General features: G+C 36.9%; 1 protein-coding gene across 11 annotated transcripts in view; it reads right to left on the minus strand.

Moving 5' to 3' along the window:
• CCDC102B (coiled-coil domain containing 102B) overlaps positions 1 to 23,104 on the minus strand; it is a 164,207-nt gene that overhangs the window by 47,619 nt on the left and 93,484 nt on the right. For 5 of the 11 annotated variants that reach the window (XM_080578654.1, XM_080578644.1, XM_080578652.1 and 2 more), the window contains one exon: positions 408 to 3,011. The exons of 5 other annotated variants lie outside the window; for them this stretch is intronic. In XM_080578654.1, the coding sequence (XP_080434780.1) occupies positions 2,859 to 3,011 (153 nt within the window). In that variant the 3' untranslated portion in view covers positions 408 to 2,858. Of the gene's footprint in view, positions 1 to 407; positions 3,012 to 19,382; positions 19,705 to 23,104 lie in introns of those variants that run through there. One more of the 11 variants, XM_080578656.1, reaches the window with a different exon arrangement.

A 23,104-nucleotide genomic window follows, 5' to 3' on the forward strand; every position in this document is an offset into this window, starting at 1 on the left:
CAGAAATATTTCTACCCTGAAGTGATAAAATCTGTTCAACTCCTAATTGGGTAAATTAATAAAGTATTTTGTTATGCATCTGTTATATCTGTTGAGCCTCTGCCTGCATTAATACTGTAAAGTAAGGAAAACTCTGTATAGTTTTGTTGTCCTTTGCTAGACAGGAAGATTTCTCCAATACAATACATTTTCATGATATTTTTTTCAGTGTTTCTGATACTTATGTTATAGTTCTGAAGAAGAAGTAAAAAATATTTCCAGCAAACGAATTCCAGAGAATACATTTCTTTTATCCAAATTAATATTAGTACCTGTTAACTAGCTTAGTAAATTGCTATATAACTTTAAAACAGAAAATTATATTAAAAATAACAACTACTGTTCTGGCATTGAAACATTACTTTCTGAAGTGTCTGTTATAACTGCTATTGCTATATAATTGTGGTGAAATTATTGCAAACACTTAATTCATTTTATTTATGACCTCTCAAGAAATACCAGGTAGTAATATTTGGTTATCAACAAAACAGCACTGCTGCAATAAGCAGGAGGAAATAGGAAGAAGCTAGACTATCTACATAGTGCATTTTCATTTGTTTTGTTGGAAATTACTGGAACAGGGAACAAATTCACCATTTGTATAACATAATTCCACTGAAACAAACTAATTCACGCTTTTATCAAGTTCTGTGTCTGTGAGAAGGAGAGAAAAGGAAACACAAAGTAATATATAGTATTACACTAATTTATGAGATGCACACACAGAATAATAAAATGCCTTTTTATTTCCTGAATGTTTAGAAAACAAAAGCTTCAGATTAAAAATAAAATAAAATAAAATAAGATAAAATAAAATAAAATAAAAGACATAAAATAAAATAAAATAATAAAATATTGGGCAATGAAAAATCTAGATTTTTTTTCAGTCATCTACTGATTTTCACTATCACCCTTTTTTTCCCCCTTCTTTGAAAAGTATCAAAGGAATACATACAGATGTACTCTGTATAGAGACCTGTGGGTCTCCTAGCTAACCAAAGTTCATCTTACACATTGGGCTAATTGAGCCTAACTGTAAAGACTAAGGGTAATTACTGAGGACAGAGAATGATGGTTGATAGACCCTAAGAAAGTAGAAAAGAATGTCACTTTCTCTTCTGTCTAATGATAAATTACATGGGATGCAAACATAAATACCTAAAATGTATCATTACATATAGAAGCTGTTTAGATCCTTACACTGTTACTCGGGTATACAAATCAAAAAGAAAGACAAACAGCAAAATATTTTATAATTTTGTTAAAGGTTTTCCTCTTTTTGCCTGTTACCTCCAAATTGCTCACATACAGCAATGGCATGAGATCTATCCCATACATATGAAATACTGTTATATACACCTTGAACAAAATCAAGTGTTTATTTTTCATGATGGGAATTAGAGCTGAATTTAAACACCAGCTGTTCTAGATCTTACAGAGTGTATAATGAGGAGTATTTAATCGTATAAAAAGACTAGAAACTAAAATAAAGAGAAAAGAGAAAGGGGTGGGGGCAGGGGGAGAGAGAATAGGTCCAGAGATGATCTGCTTGATCCAAGATCGACTGTGAGTCAATAGCAGAGAACAGCAATTCCCAAATCCTAATCTAATCAGCAGAATGGTAACGTGGAGCAGTAGCATTCATATCATCTAAGGTAAAAATGGTCTTTAAAATGGTGCTTTCAATAATGAATACATTTTATCCAGTAGAGATATATAATTATACGTGAGAAACAGAAATAATATTATATTAAGAAACTTCTCGTATATAATCCCATTTATTTTTTCTTTTTGACATCACTATGCTTTAGCTGAATCTTTCAAAGTCACACAGCTTGAGAGTAACCGAGAACTGCCTTTAACTAAAAGTCACAGCAGCTCTGAGGGAGACTTTTTAGTTTTACATAGATTTTATGAGCTCAGGCGCTCTTCAGTATCACCCCCAATAAAAAGATGTCAGCTTTTTGGTGTCGAAATAAAAATTTTTCACAGATGTGCTGCTTCACATTTTTATTGGGAAGCTGAAGTATGTTCTAGGTAACACTGCAAAGTGCTACCGATCTTAAAATAGTGGCAGAAACTAAAAGGAAGGTATTGAGCACATCCAAGCTCCTACCTAATATTCTAATTAATTCCATGAACTTGTTTATTGTAGATGGTGACTTCAATTCTATCCTATGTAACTTTGGATTGGCAGTAATAGTCATTTTCTGGTTCTGGATATTCTATTGATACTCAATACCATGTCACACACACACACAAAAGTTTCTTGGGTATTAAAGCATCAGCATTCTAGAAAAAAAAAACCTCAAGAGTATGAAAAGTCTATAATATTTGTGGTTTTATTTTCTATACTTAAATACTTTAAATATGTAAAATTTAAATATGTAAAATTTAAATTTATTCCTTTTCTTGAACTGGTGAATTTGTATTTTGAGATCACACTGTTTTATATACAACTATATTACATTATATAATGACAGATTTCTTTATACATGCATTCTTTATACATATTAATCAGTTGAAGAAAAGAACCATAAAGAAGAAAAGAACCATATAGAAATAAGTAATCTTTTTCAAGTACATGTACCTAGGGTATTTCACCTATGTGTATTTGCTTTGGTTACAATACTACTTTTGCACTATATTTGAACTATTGCACACTTTTGTTTAATATTTTTCCATATTTACACACTGCACGGTGAAATAGTATACAGTAATATATAAATAAAATGTTTGGAAAAGCATGTTTTTACAGTCAGGGTAACCATGGATACGGAAAACAGCTGGTCATTAAAAGCTCATGGAACCAAACCATTTCAGCAGCAGCCCAAATTTTTATTGCAACCCTGCATTTTCAAACACAATCCCATCTGTTGACATGGGTATAGAGGTCTCCTGTGTGTTTTGGAGCTTTTCTGATACTTGCAGATTCTGGCAGATGTACACCCAGATCCCACAAAGACGTCTGCCTATTTTAGTATATGAATTAACACTTGTTAGGTTTATTAAATCCATAATCATTCAACCATTCCAAAAAACATTACACAACAAAAGCAACAAGAATACTGCATTTCAGGCTTACTTATATTTCTACTGCATGGCTGGCAAAATTGATATCAAAAAACCTCACATAGCTAGCTGCCCCTCTGTTTGGTAAATTAGGGACAAATAACAATATTTATAATGGAGTTCTCTTTTTGATTTAACACATTACTATTTGTCTCCTTAACAAAGGAGATTGCATTCATAATGTTTCAGCCTTAGCAGATCTATTTAGATTTTATTAAATCTGGCCAAGTACATAAGCATGCTGATCAAAAGAAAAGAGCAGCTGGTAATTTTATCATGTCATATGTATGTTTGTACCACCATCACACAATGCTATTTCACTCATGTTTCATTATCTACTGTGCTGAATATCCATCTCTGTCAAAAACATGCTATCATGGATAATCTGTCGTTACAAAGTGAACAGTGGGATTTCACAGAGATCATCCACCAAAAAAAGTGTTACTTAAGAACAAGGCAGCTGACCATCGCATTGTATCCAACAGAATTAAATTGATTCAGAATGCAATAACACAAGCAACACCAAATTTGGGAGTAATTTGAAATGTTTATATCATGCTATTAGATGTGGCCAAACCATATTTATAAAATGAAAGTCTGCTGAAGTATAAATTCAATATAGTGACTAGGTGTGCTTCTGTGGCAAAGCAGGAGAGCCAACCCAGTCCTATGGTTAGCTATAACCTGTAGGAGAAATAGTTTTATATAGACCAATGTTTATTCTTCCATGAAGCTAAGCTAAGTTTCCCGAAGGAAAACTTTTTTGTTGTTTTTTTTGTTTGTTTGTTTGTTTTTCCGGTCTATTATATTCCTTCATCAGAATATTATTACAGAATATTTTCATTCCAATACAGTAGCATAGTTTTCCTATTATTTATTTCAATTCATTATTTTATTATTTTATTTTTTTTTCATTGAGCTCTGTAAGAATCATCACTCCTCATTCAGCCTAAGACTTTGAGGTTGTACTCTGGAATTGAGCAGCAAACACATTATTAACTGGGTTATCACAATGGGATATATTTTCAAGGATCAGACTTTTCTGCTATTATTTTCCATGTCAACTTCCTTTCAGTCAATCTTTTTATTGCCATGAACTTTATTTTTATGCCAGTTATGTATCATCTGTGTCAAATATATTTTATTTTCACCAATAACAATCAGATACAGCATCTACAGGCAAAACATGCATATGCACAGCTCAATTACTTGTCCCTCATGAAATTCCTTCTCTGTGAGCTTTTTTTTTTTCCTTTCAGTGCCACCACTGTTTGTACTTTGTCTTAAAATTGCCACATCTAACCCTAAAAACAGCATTTAAGATTAGAACAGTGCAAAATAGCAAAATAAAAGTAATAATAATAATAAAAAATAATTCTAAGTATTATTGTAAAGTTAATCAATGCATAGTGAATCTTCACTTAATCTACCTAAACCCAGCTGTTTGTGTAATTTATACACATTTTAAATTGGATTTGCAGATTTTGTTTTGCTTCTGTCTGCTTATGCAGGCACTGCTGTAGTTTTTGAATCTAATGTAGCAAACCATCAAGCTGAAAACAAATAGACTGATTTTCAAATAATCCAAGCACATTTCTACATTGATGTTAGTTATAACGCAATAAATTCAAAGTAAACTAATAATATTTGAATCTGTTCTCTATACATGTACATGTATTTCACTTTTTAAAAAGATGAACTTCAGAGAGTAGCATTCTGCTTTGCATGTCTTAAACTAAAGTTGTCAGATATTATTGCATGTATATTGTTGTACTCTGTATTATAGGCTATACACAGAAGCCCCATTTTCTTAGCTACCTTGAAATTCTTCCATTAAAATGTTATGTGACAATTTATTGACAACAGGACATTACATACAACTTTCTTTCTAATCACAGACAAGGACATTTCTTTATCTTAATGTATTTCTCCAGTTTGTGTGCCACTGCCAATAAAATACATGTCACAAGACTGGAAAAGCAATATAATGCAGAGATGGTTTAAAATCAGGCTGCATATAACTTTCATTCCAAAACTGTAATTTGAGCCCTATGAAACTTAAAAAAAAAAAAAAAAAAAAAAAAAACTGCAATGAAAACTGATAATAGATGATTTTTTTCCTGGTTTTGATAAACAACTGATGCATGACCAGCATTTTTTGTAAAGGCATTATCAAAAATGTTCTGTCTGAGACTGAGCTCATTGCAGTGCCCTATGGCTTTGTGTACCTGTAGAAGAGAAAGTTGTTGGACGGAGGCATGTACTCTTACTCTCAAGAAAACAAACTAGTCTCAAAGGGAGAAGTGAATGTAACTTGGCTATTAAGTTTCTAAAAGTCATAGACTGGGGGGAAGGGGTGCGGTGATGGAGAGTCAAAAGCTTGCATTTATATTTCCCAAAATAATTGTGAGTATATTCCTGTGTATTCATGCCCATAATGGTAAGATTTGATAAGCTTAGTAGAAAAGCTTCTAATGAAACTATTATGGCTCGGAAACAGGTCTGACTCAGGAGCTTCTTTGCAATCAGCATCAAGCTACCTGTAAAACATTGTTTTCCAAATAAAGGTAGTAGAAGAATACAATGATTGGTATCCTGCATTATTTCATATTGGTTAACAATATGTTCAAGATAATTTAAAAGCATTTCCAAGGGATATCATTACAACCAGTATTACATGTCCATTTTCTGTAATACCTCATCTCAAATCTCAACACTGTTTTGCTTACACATTGTTTATTTCTCCAGGTTCTATTTTAAAATTTAATTTTCAGTATGAAGAACTGTATCAAAAAACAGGATCTGATGTATCTTCAAGTTACAGTGGGATAACATCTTTTTGCCATTAATCTGTACTTCTCAGAAAGTACAAGTAGATTATCCATGTCTAGATTCAGTCTTGGTCTTAGTTCCAGTCTCTAAATTCCCTCATTCTCTTCTTTCTTTTGCTTAGGAATATTTAACACTTGATTGCCTGAGAACAAGCAGCAAATGTCATCACATAGGTTGTTTTATCAAGTCATCTGCTTTTATATGGTCTTAGAAACTGATACATATCACCCACTTAACTGTAAAACTCTAAAATGGAACTGAAATCAAGCCATTTTTCCCCTGTGAAGCATTTAAATCAAATTATCACTTGCTAAAAGATAATCTATGCTCCCCTTTCATAAACTTTGCCTTTCTTTTAACTTGATCAAAACCTAACCATATTGCCACTAGTCAATTTAGGAAGAAAACACTAGTAAATGTTTATGGCTATATATTCTATTGCACAGTGATTCTGTTCATGCTGATGCAGTTGCATACAGATAAAGAGATTCAAAGAGATCACTTAAATCTGCAATTAATGGAACATAGATCTTGTATTATTATAAAATTAAGAGAAAGGAAATCAAAAGTGGCTTTCTCCTTAGGATTTAACATCAATGTCTTTAACAGTCTGACGCTCAGCTGAGCTGGGGTTAACTGTGCATTTCCCTGTCTCATGAGCAATTTGAATAAATGTGCCTTAACCTTCCTGATTCTCAGAGCTCAGATAAAGCCAACGACTTTGAATTATCATTGGCTAAAATGTCAGCATATTTCAAGGGAAACATAACAAGCTGGCATTAATTGTACGCGAGACTTTTTTTTTTTCACCATCTAGAAATGTATTTTCTATTTCTTGTGCTATAGTTATTGCTATTAAGTGCTACTTAAAAAGGTTGCAAGTGATTCTTGATGGCTTAATCTTATTTCCTTGAAACACAAAACACTAAATTGCTGATAATTTGTTTATGACTAAGTCTAAATCAGAAGTTCTTTTTTTCTTTTATAAATGATGTTTTTGAACCATTGTACCTAATTTTGAATTAATTGTTAAGACCTAACACATCAAAGCCTTATCCTATTATGCAGAGTTTTTTTTTTCTGTTTCAAAAGTGTAACCAAGTCACTGACAGGCACTGTTTAACATCTCGTATGTTACAGGTGAAATGTTATTTCTATCATTAATTTATATTTTTAGTAAGTAAAAATTTTTATTAATGTGCAGTGATATTTTTCCATATTTTTGTAACAGAGACTAAAGCTATTGAAAAACCGATTTAACCCAAGGAGCAATCAAGTGGTTTTATATATAAAATAATCTGATGAAATATGTCCACAACCTAACTATTGGGTTAAGTTTAATGGTATACACTGGGTAGATATAATTCAGTCCTTCCAGTAGGATCTTTCATACTTTGGGTAACCCTCAGAGTAGCACATGAGTGAGGACATGCTTACTCTTAGTCTGAAATGTAAGTTTGGTCTGAAATCCAGTTTGGTTAAATTTACTTGGTTTAAGATTTCATGATATATGAAAATATATCATATGGAAATATGATTGGTTAGAATTAACTAACACAAGAATTAACTAACACAACCAGATCCATTTGTCAACATGACACTTAATAGTGACAAGTAGGACACTTGAATATGATGAAAGACACTTCAGTGACAGACATTAGACATGTTTGTATGTGAAGTGAGTCATAACTAACATTATTGGTTGAACAATATTTTTAGAAAATAGCTTTTTTTTTTTTCTGTGACTTTGCTATGTGCCTAACATGTCACAAACAGTTCTAAAATAACATCTTGATATTTCATTAGTTAGTTAGATGAAATGTCAAAATAAAGTAGTTATAAATTGCAAGTTTTGAAAACTTTTCATGCTGAGAATGGAAATAAAAATGCTTGGTATGCATAAAAAATATTTTGTTATAGTTCGTTAAGCTGACGAAGTATATAGCAAATATATATATATGTATAACAAATCAGTTTAAAAATACTTATTTTCTGGAATGGTACTCAATTATAGGTCAGTATGGTCTCATTAAGCAGAGTATATGTGTTATTCAGCATTACATGAGAAAAATCTGAATCACAGGAAATATTACACTGCCATGAACTAGGTTACATGTTGGAAAAGTGACATGGAATAGTTTTAACTGAAAATAATTTTTTTTTGGTTTTCATTACAATATTTTCCAAAGACAAATAATTTTTAGACAAAAAAAAAAGTAAAAGAAAGAAGTTTAAAAAAAAAATGAAAAAAAAAAATTAAATTAACTGTTTTCCAGGACTTCCAGATCTTGTATTCTTAGAAATCCATAGAAAAATAGCACATTTTTTTCAGTTACTATTCAGTAAATGAATTCAGTTTCAGTATTATATTTCTGAATGTTATCAGTCACAGTAGAAACTACTGTTCTACAGCTCTTGTTATTTGAGTACCTTTGAGAAAAAGGGTAAAATATTATACCATTAGTTGTCAGGTCAACACCATTGGCACAGTGGACAAGATTTCTTCCTTCACAGTCACTCTCTGCCCCTGCTCCACGTGGGGTCCCTCCCACGGGATGCCGTCCTTCCCGAACTGATCCTGTGGGGGCTTCCCACAGGCAGCAGCTCTTCAAAAACTGCTCCCACATGGCTCTGTACCACAGGGTCCATCCATCAGGAGCAAACTGCTCCAGCATGGGTCCCCCATGGGCGGCAGCTCCCCCAGACCCTCTCCTCCTGCGTGGGCTCCTCTCCACGGGCTGCAGCTCCGGCCCGGGGCCTGCTCCTATGGGGGCTCTCCATGGGCTGCAGCCTCCTCCAGGCCACATCCACCTGCTCCACCAGGGGCTCCTCCACGGGCTGCAGCATGGAGATCTGCTGCTCCATGTGGGACCCATGGGCTGCAGGGGGACAGCCTGCTCCACCAGGGGCCTCTGCACAGGCTGCAGGGGAATTTCTGCTCTGGGGCCTGGAGCACCTCCTGCCCTCCTTCTGCAGACCTCCTTCTGCAGACCTCCTTGGGGTCTGCAGGGCTGGTTCTCACTCCTTGCTCTCCCAGCTGCTGCTGCCCAGCAGGTTTTTTTCCCCTTTGTTAAATTTGCCCAACCAGCATTGCTCACAGGCCCATCTCTGGCCAGCGGCAGGTCCCTTTGGAGCTGTCTGAAACTGGCCCTTATCTAACATGGGGCAGCTGTTGGATTCTTGTCACAGAGGCCACCCCTGCAGACCCCTGCTACCAAAACCTCGCCACGTAAACCCACTATATGCATACAGTCAGAAATAGATAAAGCAGGCTTTTTGTCCACTATTTGTAAAAAACTGAATGATACTGCCTAGTGGAGTCCTAGGGAATGCTATTGAAGTTATTTTTGAAGCTGCACTCGATTACAAAGATGTGAGATGTAAATATACCAGAACTAAATTTAATGACACACTTCAAAATGGATGGGAAATGAGACTGGCTGTTCTGCTTAATATAAGTATTTCAATATAAGGAACACTATCTTTTGGGTCAATCTGGAACACAGAACAAACACCATGTTGTTGACCTTTTAAATTACTCTGCCTAGAAGGCATACAGAATTTATTGTTCTCCACCAGATAAAGCAGTTTTATCTGGCTTCATTTCCAAGTAAAGAGTAGTCTCACTTTTACATTTTGACCAAATCTGAATAGGTCCCTAGAAATCATGTGTGTGTGTGTGTGTGTGTCTGCGTGTGTGTAAGAAGCTGAATATGCATTCATTTCTGTACACAAGTATTATTAACTTTCTCCTGTCATGTCATTCATGTAGAACTAATCTATAGCTCATTGTTTTCCTGTGGGGACTAAATCTTGATGATAAGGTTCATCATCAGTGCTTGATAGAAATAAGAGTGATAGGTATCCTAGTAACACTATGGAGAGAACAATTTTCTACAAGAGACTGAAGAAGATAGATGATGTTCAGTGATAGCACTAAAGAGAAAGTAATACTTGTTTACAAGAATCAAAAACAATGAACTGGATGCTTGTGAACAGGAGAGAGAAAATGAACTATTTTGCACTATTTTGTACTTTGCACCCAGAAAAGTGAAAATAATTATTTTAAAAGAAAAACAAATACCATAAATATGGGCTACCTAGACTTTAAAACAAAGAAAAGTGTTTGTTTGTAAGAACCAATCACAATAATGTTTAGGATATCAACATGGTATGGAATTTTTAAGACTCAGACTGAAGACATGCAAAACCAACTGAGTGTAATCACCTTGAAGCCCTCCCAATTCATGTCTAGATGTAATGGACAAGTCTTCATTTTAAAAGTCATATGAACTTGTCTTAATTTCTGAAATTACTTCCAAAGAATTAGCAGGGTGATTCATTTGCCTCAACACATCTGCATAAATGTTACTAACAATATTAGTGGCACTGGTGTCAGTGTGTAGCATGCTGAAGGAGACAGAAGTTGATCATTCCCTTCTCTTTATGAGTTTCTAGTGTGCAGAGTTCCTCCTACACATAATGCACATAGGGAGTGTCACTGTATGCAAAGTACACCAAGTAGCTTGTTTCATCCAAAGCATGCCTCCATCATTTCCTAGAAGTATTCACACTGGAATAATGTCATCATCTTATCTGTGAGGATCTAACTAACATTACAGAAAAATTATTTTGAGCAAAAGCCACAAAACCGAGCCACGTTAGCATAGTCCCTAAGACATTATAAAACATGTCCCAGCCAGATGGTTTAGTCACAGTAAAGGAGTCAAGAGAATAGAGCTCTTTAAACGTGGAGTAATTAAGATACATATCTTTCCTAATCATGACCTCTGAAATCCCTAAAGTTATGTTGTGAATTTCTGAGCATTTTCAGATAAATGTGTTCAATATGCATGCTGCATATAACTCAATTCCTTTCTACAGTGACTCTTCAGCTGCAAGGAAAGGAATTTAGTCTCCCTCAATATCTCCATGAAATCCCATGTAGAATTACACAGATTTATATTGATTACATCAATAAATATAAAAGTTAAGCTTTGGGACTTTTGGTGGGTGCATACTGTATGATTTATGATAAAGGATGATGTTAAGAGGGTAAGAAGAATTTAAAAAGTATAAGTAGAAACTGAAAAAAATGGTAAGTAGACTAATGTGATAAATTATAAATCACTTGGAATAATAATTGGAACTGTAAGCCTTTAGATCAAAAAATCTGAGATCTTGTTGTACGTTCATGGAAACACATAAAGATACAGAAATCTTACCGTTGCTGAATTTTATTTAAAACTAAGTGGATATTACAGTGATCATGCATTTGATATTATATAAACAGAGGTTCCAAACAGATATTCATATAGGAGAAGTGTAACAAACGCATTAGACTTTAAGATCCTCAAGACCTGCCATGCTTTGTTGTGTGTAGACAGATTCTTAGCAAAATATAAATATTAGTATGCCGCACTGCTACAAATAAAAATACTTTTTTAATTATAGAAAAATATTATCCACACATGCCATTTATATGACAGAATTACAGGCTCCTAAAATAAAAAGGCTGCATAGAAAAGTTGGGAATAATGAATATTGAGCTGAATTGAAACTAGAGGAGAAATACAGTTATGCAGAATGCAATCACCCAATTTGGAATGAGGCCAGAGTAACATGAGGCAAATTCTGCTGTCTGTTGAAGTCATATAATCTCTCCGCAATCAATGGGAAGAATTTGGTTCAGTACCTGTTAAAGCCTCTTTGTCATGGAACTTTGTCACTGCAAATAGGCAGGACCTTGGATTTGTGCCTCTTTTAAAGGATTCATGTGCTTTCACTATCAAACATTTAATACGTTATCTTTAAACAGCTGACTCTCATAGAAACACTCCCAATCGTGTGTACAGTAGGAAACTCCTATTACTCCCACACAAATAGCTTAGAACATGACCTGCCAGGTTGGGGGTGTATGGGAGGAGAACCGTGTAGCCCACCTGAAATGAGTTATACTTTAAACTGGTAATGTTTCTTAAGGAGAATTACAATTCTTAAGTCATCTTTTATTTCTGACTTGGTTTTGTCCTGTAGATTATGAGCAATTCAAACACTTATCATAAAAATATAGCACGTCATGAGAGATGACAAAAGAGACACACAATCATCTCTATTTAAAGGATGTAAATTCAAAGCACAGAGAATTGGCTTGCCTGACATTATAACTCCATAGTGGAAAAAGCTAGAATGGGAATTCAAGGTTTCTGAGGCTTAATTCAATGCTCTGTCATCTGTTGCATACCAATTTCATCTATGATCTGAAATGTCTCTTAGAAATGTTTATGACACTTATCTAAAACACCATTAAATGAAGGTTTTCTTAAGTTTCTCAGATTTCTTGTCTTCAACTCTGTTCAGTAAATTCATACTCTTTTGAAAGACTCAAGGTTTGACAAACAGAATGGATTTTAAATCCAAATGGAGAAAAGCAGCCCTTCTTATGGGAAAGACTTTTGCCAGGGGGGTTGGCCTTGCTTTTTCCATATAAGAGCTGCTTAGGCCAAGATAGAAGGCTTATTTTAAAACTTCACCCAACCAACACTAAAATCAAAACCTAAAATTGTGCATTACAACATACATGTTATTACATACATCTGAATAATATTTGTGTTTGAAATAGTTAAGGAACTTGATAAACTGTATAACACAGTAAGCATATGATAGTTTAGTCTACCTTAAGGCAACTCTAAACAGAAATACACTGAGACAGTTTCTTGTTAGTATATGTCTATAAATGTAAGTGGTACAAAGTTGTAATGGCCTTCAAGTCATTAAAAAATAAAAATATAAATCTGAAAGGATTTTCTTATTAGATCTCGGAAAGTATACTCTGAAGATATCAAGGTAAATATATGGGGTATGATTTCCTGAGGTATGAAAGCTATTAGTAATTATTTTCAAAAAAAGCAATTAAAAACAGAAGCAATGCCTATTCACTTTTTCACCAATAACAGTATCTTACTTTAGCATACTCTTTAGAGTACACTTGCAGCGTTGCAGTGTTCCAGGGGCTGGAACAAGATGGTCCTTAAGATCCCTTCCAATCCAAACCATTTTTTAATTCCATGAATACAAATAAATAAATAAATAAATAAATATTTGTTTACTAAGTCAAGCTGAGACACATCTTCAAGACCATACCTGTCACTGAAGAGACAATCCCCATACAAGAACAGTCATGATCTGACAAGCAATCTATCAAACAATTTATTAATGTTAAGCACTAGTTCATGCCCTGAATGAGCATGTATTATTAAAGTGTAATACTTAATATTCTCCTATTTCTTTTATTTGTACCTTATTACTACATTCTTCCAGGTATTAACATCCTTTATTTATCACTTCACAAGAACAATGTTGATTCTAAGAGCTTTGAGGATGGTCAAATACTCTGTTAACAGATTTATTAAAAAAAAATGCTTTTCATATAGCTAAAAAAAAAAATCTGACAATTATCTTCTCAGGTCTGCTCATCTGAGAGCTTTGCTTCCTTTCAAATAAATGCTAGCAGGATTAGCCTATATTTAACTGCTGCTCAGAATTTATCAGCTTTCTCAACTACATGAATAATGTGTTAGAAAGCACTGTGAGAGAGATGTGGGGCAATAATCATGCATATTCTGTATCAGCAAAAGTAACAAAATTTATAAATCTTCTGGATCTAAACTGTTCACCTGTTTTGGGAATATTATCACACATTTGAACAGTATATCAGTGAGGTTTATGGTCTTACTAAAAAGGAATGAAAGGAAAGGGAAGGGGAGGGGAGGGGAGGGGAGGGGAAAGTAGTAGGAAAATGTATTCCTTTTGTAGACTTTCCCACCAAAAAAGGTATAAGTGCCTGAATTTGGTCCTGGTGATTTTTCAGATAGATTAGTCATGAATATGTACTCAAAGACAAAAATTTCATTACAGCAAGTCTAATCTAGGCTACCTCAGATACTACCCATATGCTTCTTCTAAAAATCTTTGCCATAAAAAATAACCAGCAAAACCTTCTGAAGGCATGTATGGTATGGCAAGGTCTTTTCTAAACAGTTAAAGCAATAAGTACAAAGAATTTGTAGCTCTACACTTGTAATTGCTCTTTATGGCAAGTTCAGCTGATCAGAAAGTAACTGATAATCCTTCCTTTACTTCTACAACATTTTTTTTCTTCCACATTACCGTGTTTTTTCTTTTGTTTTTTTCTTCAGAAGAAGAATATTTTTCACTCTAGACAGTACAAAGAATATTGCACCAACTTTTCTAAACTAGAGAAGCATACTAATGAGAATGGTCATATTACACATTTCATAATTCTAAGTTACATAGTTTAACACACACATAAGACGTGAAAACAGATTTTTAGAGGTCAGGCAAATGATTACTGGTATTTTCATTTATTGCCAGTGAAAATATTTTCATATCAGTTAATTTTTAGATCTCTTCTTCCACTTGTACTTGAATATCTTCACTTATTATCAAAATCAAAGAGAAATGCAGCAAGCACTTCAACCTCCTTCACATTTTCTTTCACTAGCTTGCCTTCCTTCAGAAATGGGCTGACATTTTCTTTGAATGGGAGTTGCTACAATCCCTTCCTGATATCCTTTGTATTCGCTTCAAGTTTGAGATCCTGCTGGGCTTTTGCTTTCCTGATTTTAAGTGTCTGAGTTTTATGACTGCTCATTTGTAGACTTGGTTAATTTGCACATCATGAATAATTTTGGTTTCAGTTTATTAGGAAGGCTGTATGATGTTCCATCAAATTTACCAGCCTTCCTGGACAATGGGATGATTTTTTTCTGAGCACTGTTTCTGAGCACTCAGTAAGTTTTCTCTAAAACTTGAGCAATTTTCCTGGGCATTCTTCCCTTTGTGATAGCTTGCCAGATGATTTTGCCTTAAAATTCCCCAAACAAGCTGGAATCCAATTTTCTAACTGAATGTTTCTGCTCACCTTTCAAGAATTCCTGCAAACCCTGAATTCAGTCAGATCATGGTTGCCACAGCACGAGTTGACCACACTTGACAGGATTTCTTCCCTTCTTAGAAGCAGCAGATGAAGTAGGACATTGCTTTTGTTTGGCCCTGAGCCTGTTAGGGGAACAGTTCCAGATGGAGATGGAGACCCTTCCTTCTACTGACGGAAGTAACAAGCTTCTACCATTTGAAAATGCATGTCCTTTTCCTGCTCTTGCATTGTCTCATTTAACCTTTTTAATTTTTTTCTCTCCTGAGGTTTAGGATCTTGCCTCTGCTGGATCCTTCAAAGATTCTGTCAACCTTTCTTTGTAATCCCTGAGACAGTGGGAACAGGATCACCTCACAGGGCTGCCTCACCTGGTGCTACAATGACTAGAGCATACCTCCCATAGATGAGTCTGCCAGCTCCAGAAGTTCTGATCCTTGCCCCAGGGTAGAGCAACAGCCACTGCCTGAAGCCCAAATTTTATTTATTTAAAATTTTATTTATTTATCGTGAATGCACTTTCTGGCAGTTGTTTCTGTGTTGCTGCATGCCATACTGTTCTAAAACAAATCAATAATTGTTGATACCACTTGCAGCTCAATTACATCTTTCCCTTCCCTTCCCTTCGCCCTTTTTATGCTGTGCTGGTCAAACATCAAAACATAACCATTTCATTGATTTAGCCTTCATCCAGGCTAGCATGATTGAAACAAACAATTTCTATAAGCTTCTAATCTACGATGAGTGTTGAAACACCACAATTATCACAATGTGTTATTTTAGCTATATGTTAAATTCTGACACTAGCCTGCCATTCTCTCATTTTAAAATATCTCGTGATTTGTTGATGTCTGCTCCATCAAAAGAAGAAGCTACATTTACCTAATGATATTTATCAACTGTTTAATTTCACTGAAGATAGAACAAGGAAATGAGTAAGAGATCCTGAAAAGGAACTGACTGAAGCATTATTTGTATTTCTTCTACTTACATTACCTGCACATCCTCTTCTATTACAGATTTCTTTTCCCAGAAAACAAACAAACAAACAAAAATATATATATATATATTTTTTTCACTTGAGTGGCATGAGTATTGTCTGCTATTTGACAGGAGATTATATCAACATTGCTTAAAGCAATATTCTAGAGTACTTAGAGCAGAACTTTCTGGTGTTTGTGGAAAAAAAATGCGTATGTATGACCTGGTTCTGGTAGTTCTTCAAGGTAGCAGTCTTTCTAAAGACCTTTAAAGAGTCTACATTTAATTGAATGAATAAAATAGGTGTTGCTAGTTCCTGAAAACTACCATTTAAGAGAAATTAAAATGAATAGACTATTTTAAGGAAAAATTGCAAAGGCATCAGTACAGAGTCAGATAAAGTGTGTAGGAGAGGAAAAAAAATAGGTTCTTTATCAGTGAGGTGCAGAACTGAGATCAAAAGCACTAAAATACAGCTAGGAAAGGAAACAGTCATGGCGTTCTCTCTGCTTTTCAGTGAAAGGTTACAGGCTTTTTTTCTTGAAATGTTTCAAGTCATCATCAAACTGAAAAGAAAAAACAACAACAACAAAAAGACAAATTGCTAATCCACAAAATGAAAAGACACAAATCAGTTTAATGATTACAGCTTGTGTAAGTACAGGAGCTGTGAGAAGCATTTGAAAATAAATAGTTGTATCTGATTGCTTCCCACCTTCCTTTTGGACTGCCAACTGCATAAAACTGCTCTTTCACTCTTTCTGTTTTGCCCTTCTGAGGACATTTAGCTGAGAAGGTAATTTAAGAAATACATTATATCCACAAAAGTAAACTTCACAATTGTGACTTCTTTGTAGTGCATCTCTTCGTTCTTGCCAGATGATCCTCTCCTAGTCCTTGTGAAATACTCAAGGACTCTGTAAATAACAATAATAATAATAATAATAATAATAACAACAACAACAACAACTGTTTATTGTACTGGCCCTGGTTCTAGTTGACTTAGAGTTTGCCTTCACAGAATCACAGAATGGCTGAGGTTTTGAGACCTCTGGAGGTCATTTTGTCCAAGCATCCTGCAGAAGCAGGGGTAGTTACAGCCAGCTACCCAGTACCATGTCCAGATGGCTTTTGAGTATCTCCAAGGAAGGAGACTCCACAACCTTTCTGGGCAACCTGTGCCAGTGCTCCATCGCCCAGTAAAAAACAAGTTTCCTCATGTTCGGACAGAGCCTCCTGTGTTTCAGTTTGTTCCCATTGCCTCTTGTGTTGCCACTGGACACCCCTGTAAGGTGCATGGGTCCATCTTCTTTAAACAGACCTTTCATGTATGTCTACACATTAACGTACACACTGTGTGCATTCTCTAGGCTGAACAGTCTTAGTTCTCAAAGCCTTTCCTCATAGGAGAGATGCTCCAGTTCCTTCACCACCTTAGTGGCCCTTCTCTTGACTTTTTCCAGTATGTCCGTGTCCCTGGGGACAGGACTGGGGAGCCCCAAACTGGACACACTACTCCAGGTGTGGCCTCACCAGTGCTGAGTAGAGCTGTTTGCTGGCGACACTCCTCCTCATGCAACCCAGCATCCTATTAGCCTTCTTTGCCACAAGGGCATATTGCTGGCTCATGTCAACTTGGTGTCCACTGTATCTTCAACTTCTTTTCTGCAAACATGCCTTCCAGCTGGTTGGTCCAAGCAAGTACTGATGCAGGGGGCTGTTCCTCCCCAGGTATAGGTCTTTGTACTTCCCCTTGTTGAACTTCGTGAGGTTCCTGTTGCCCATTTCTCCAGCCTGCCCAGGTTCCCCCTGAATGGCAGCATGACCCTCTGGAGTTATCAGCCATTCTTCTCAGTTTTTTGTCATTTGCAGCCTTTCTGAGGGATTACTTTGCCCCATCATTAAAAAAGATCATTACTGACCCCTGGGGTACTCCATTAGTTACCGGCCCCCAAATAGATTTTGTTTCACTGATCACCACCCTCTGGGTACAGCTGTTCAGACAGTTTTCAGTCCACCTCACTGTCTGCCTATCCAGCCCATACTTCATCAGCTTCTCTGTGAGGATCTTATGATAGTATACGTATTGGGTTTACATGGTAAAACCACCACAGTATCAAAACCCTTACTGAAGTCTAGGTAAAAAATATTCACTGCTCTTCCCCTGTCTACCAAGGCAGTCATTTCATCGTAGAAGGGCATCAGCCTTGGTGAATCCATGCTGACTATTTCTGATGACCTTCTTGTCCTTCATTTGCCTGGAAAATGTTTCCAGAAATGCTTCCTTCATCATAAGCTGAGGGCTGAGGTTAGGTTGACAGGCCCTGGATCCTCCTTTCTGCACTTCTTGAAGATGGAAGTGCCATTTGATTTGCTCCAGTCCTCAGGTACCTTTCCCAGTTGCCATGATTGTTCACAGATTATTGAGTGGTCTTGCAGTGACACCAGCCAGCTCCCTCAGCATTCATGGGTATATCTGTGTGCGCAGTTTGCTTCTGTATTCCCTGAACTGATCCTCTTCTACCAAGGGTGTATCTTCCTTGCTCCAGAATTTTCCCTGGTCTAGGGGGCCAAGGACTCCTGAAAGCTGGTCTTGATAGTAAAGACTGAAACAAAGAAGGCAGTCAGGATCTCTGCCTTCTCCATGTCCTGTGTCACCAGATCCTCCGCCCCATTCAGCAGCAGGCCCACATTCTCCCTAGTTTTCCTTTTGTTACCTACATATTTAGAGAAGCCCTGCTTGTTGCTTTTGATATCCCTTGCAAGATTCAATTTCATTTGCGCTTTCGCTTTTTAACTGCATCTTCTCATGGTCAGGCAGTGTCTCTATATTCCTCCCAAGTTACTTGCCCCTTCTTCCACCTTCTGTATATTTCCTTCTTGCGTTTGAGTTCAGCTAGAAGCACTTTGTTCTATGCTGTGCTCCTGACATTTTTGCCTGACTTCCTCTTTGTTTGAATGTACCCCTCTTGAGTTTGAAGGAGGTGATAAGAGTATGAACTAGCTTTCTTGGGTCCCTCTTGCCTCCAGTGCCTTATCCCATGGGACTCTTCCAAATGGATCTTTGAAGAGGCCAAAGTCTGCTGTCCTGCAATCCGGTTTTTGGGTCTTGCTTTTTGTCTTCTTCCCTCTTCTCAGGATAGTGAACTCTACCATCTCCGGGTCACTGCAGTCAAGGTAACCTTTGACCTTATATCCACAATAAGCCCTTCCTTGTTGGTGAGAATGAAGTTCAGCAGAGGTCCACCTCTCCTCATTGGCTCCTCTATTATGGGTTGGGAATTTGTCACTGGTACTCCCCAGGAACATCATGGATTGCTGTACCATCCCTCCAACTCATGTCAGGGCTTTTTTGAGAATTTTGAGAATTGGGTCCTGTGAATGTGAGGCTGCTCCTAACTGTCCATAGAAGACCATATCAATTTGTTCATCTAAGATTGCTAAAGCAAGATCTTAGAGGATCTCATTTTTCATCCATAGCTTTATTGCTTTGGTCCTGCTGCTTCTTAGTTCATAAATCCTACACTAACTCTGATACTTTTTTCTTCTTTTTTCCCCACCATTCATTTTCAAATTAAGCGTCAAGAATGCCATTCTCCAGTGAGATTAAACTCAGTAAAGATGATGCTTAGGTATGTTCCTATCTCTGAAAGACTTAAATCAGTTCAGCGATGTCTGTGAAGCACAAATCTCACTGCATCCTTAACTTCAGATTACTGTCAGGAAATATGACACAGTGTAGTTTCTCTTGACATTTTCATTCCTTTTTGTTGTTGTTGTTTTGTTTGTTTGTTAGTGAAAACACAGCATAGTTGACATAAAACCTGTTGGAACAATGTAAATACATTTTTAAATGACTACATGAGTAAAATGCCCCAATTATATATGCATTAAGAAGACAGACTAGAAGGCATTATAGAGCACAGAGACCAAATGAGAACAAAAGCCAACAGAAGAAAATGAGAAAATGAAACAGTACCCTGCCATACCAAAGAACTGTTATAAAATAGATTTTTTTCCTGATTTTGTTTATTGACAGAAAAGTGTTCTTCAGCAAAATTCTCTTTATTTCTAACCATTTCTACAAAATGTGCTTTTGGGAATAAAGCAAATTTCTGTTTAGAAATAACTGGTATTTCTTACACCTTGTTCAGCATATACAGGTTAGTTGTGTAAATGTGTTTTTATACATCAATATATATTTTATACAGGTCTTTAAAGGAGTATCTCTTTCTCACCTCTCACAAGAAAAAAAAATAGTTTTCCTAACTCATAAAGAAGTTAATGTACAACCATGATTTATAACCACAGGAAAAAAAAAAAAAAAAAGAGAGATATAATACCATTATACAGGAAGATATTATCAGGAAGATATTATCAGGACATTTTGTTGGAAACAAGGTAATATTACTATGTCCACCAATATCTACAGCTGCATATACATATAATTGCACATATAAAAATTAGGTGCTACATATCTTTATGACAAATTATAAAAAATATTTCACTTAATAAATCAAAAGACAAATGAACCCCAAATGCAGTGACCATGCCTTGGTTGAGTTTGTGATCTTCAGGAATGGCAAAGAGCAAAGTCAGGACCCTTAGCTTCCAAAGAGCAAACTTCCAGCTGTCTATAGACCTAGTGGATGAGATCCCCTGGAACACTGCCCTTAGGGACAAAGGAGCTGAACAGAGCTAGCAACTCTTTAAGGATGCTTTTCTAAGACTGCAATAACTCTCCATCCCCCTGTGTAAGAAACCAGACATGGAAGGCAGGAGATTGGCATGGCTGAGAAAGGACCTGCTGGTCAAACTGATGTCTAAGAAGGAAATTCACAGGCAGTGGAAGCAGGGACATGTGGCCTGGAAAGACTACAGGGATACCCAGGGATGGATGGCATCAGGAAAGCCAAGGCACAGATGGAACTGAACTTGGCAAGAGATGCAAAGAATAACAAGAAGGGGTTCTACAGGCACACTGGTCAGAAAAGAAAGGCCAAGGAGAGTGTACCACCTCTGATAAATGAGAAGGGAGAACTGCTAATGACAGACAGGGAGAAGGCTGAGGTACTCAACAACTTCTTCGCCTCAGTCTTTACTGGCAGTCAGACTTTCCACATCTTTTGTTTCCCTGAATCTATAGGTGAGGGCTGGTGCAGCAAAGTGCCTCCTACTGCGAGCGTTGAGCAGGTTTGAGACCACCTGATGAAACTAAACAGATACAAGTCTATGGGACTTGATGGCATGCATCCCAGGGTCGTGAGGGAACTGGATGATGGAGTTGCCAAGCCTCTATCCATCATATTCAAAAAGTAATGGCAGTCAGGTGAAATCCTTGGTGACTGAAAAAATGAAAACCTCACTCCCATTTTTAAAAAGGATAGAAAGGAATGCGGGGGAATTACAAACTAGTGACTGTTAACTGGGAAAAGTGCCTGGGAAAATCATGGAACTGATCCTCCTGGAAGCAATGGCAAGGCACAAGGCAAAGAGACGATTCGAGACAGCCAGCATAGCTTCATAAAACGGCAAATCATTCCTGACCAACCTGGTGGCCTTCTATGATGATGATGGTATGACTGCATCAGTTGACAAGGGAAGACCAACCAATGTCATCTACCTGGATTTCTGCAAGGCCTTTGACATGGTACCACATGACATCTTGATCTCCAAATTTGGGATGAGATGGGTTTGAGTGGTGGACCATTCTGTGGATAAGGAATTGACTTGAAGGCCACACCCAGAGAATGGTGGTCAATGGCTCTATGTCCAAGTGGAATCTGGTGACAAGTGGTGTCCCTCAGGGGTCCGTCTTGGGACCAGAATTATTTAATATCTTTATCGGTGACATAGTGGGATAAAGTGCACCCTCAGCAAGTTTGCAGATGACACTAAGCTGAGTGGTGTAGTTGATACAACAGAAGGAAGGGATGTCATCCAAAGGGACCTGGACAGTCTTGAGAAGTGGGCCCATGTGAACCTAATGAGGTTCAACAAATCCAAGTGCAAGGTGCTGCACTGGGGTCAGGGAAATCCTGGACATGAGTACATACTGGGAGAAGAACTCATTGAGAGCAGCCCTGCAGAGAAGGTCTTGAGGGTTCTGGCAGATGAAAAGCTTGACATGAGTTAGCAGTATGTACCTAAAGTCCAGAAGGTCAACTGTGTCCTGGGCTGCATCAAGAGAGTCACAGCTAGTAGGTCAAGGAAAGTGATTGTCGCCCTCTGCCCTGCCCTCGTGAGGCCCCAGTTGTAGTCCTGCATCCAGGCCTGAGGCCTACAGCACAAGGCAGATGTGGACTTGTTAGAGCAGTTCCAGAGGAGGGTCACAAAGATGATCAGAGGGCTGGAGCACCTATCCTATGATGAAAGGCTTGTTCAGACTGAAGAAGAGAAAGCTCTGTGGTGACCTCATTGCAGATTTTCAGTACTTAAAGAGGACTTAAGAAAAGATGGAGAGCAACTTTTTGCTTTGGCAGGTAATGACAGGACAAGGGGGAATGGTTTTGAACTAAAAGACGGGAGATTTTTATTAGATGTTAGGAGGAAATTCTTCACTCAGACAGTGGTGAAGCACTGGAACAGGTTGCCCAGAGAAGTTGTGGATGCCCCATGCCTGGAGGTGTTCAAGGCCAGGTTAGATGAGGCCCCAGGCAACCTGATCCAGTGGGAGGTGTCCCTGCCCATGGCAGGGGGTTGGAACCAGATGGTCTTTAAGGTCCCTTCCAACCCAAACCATTCTATGATTTTATTATCCTTGAAATTGGAGAGTTTACTATCAACTCACTCAGGACAGTGTTTGGGATCACCCTTACACCTGAAAAGACTTGACATTCCAATGACTCATATACTGAATAGTCCATAAAATAATGAGAAAATCTGACAGCACCTCAGATTGCTGCATTAATCTGTATAAATCAGATTGAGTATTAACTTCATGTCAAATATCCTTTCAAAACCTGCTAAGCCACAGCTATATAACTGCTAAGAGATCCAGTGAAAAAGAATATGGATCATATAACAACATAAAAAATAGCGGAGTCAGAAGACTGAGGAATTTCCATTTTTCTATGAGTCTGAGAATACAAATAATCAGGTTGTACATTTCACCCAAGTACACAGGACAATTTCCTGGCAATGGAACAGAAAACAACAGCTTATGTGGTGCATTAAAGACGCATTGCCTGCAGTACAGGTTTGTGCAATGTACAGTAACAGTGA

The sequence above is a fragment of the Anser brachyrhynchus genome (assembly GCF_964034855.1).
Source record: "Anser brachyrhynchus genome assembly, chromosome: 2".
NCBI lineage: Eukaryota > Metazoa > Chordata > Aves > Anseriformes > Anatidae > Anser > Anser brachyrhynchus.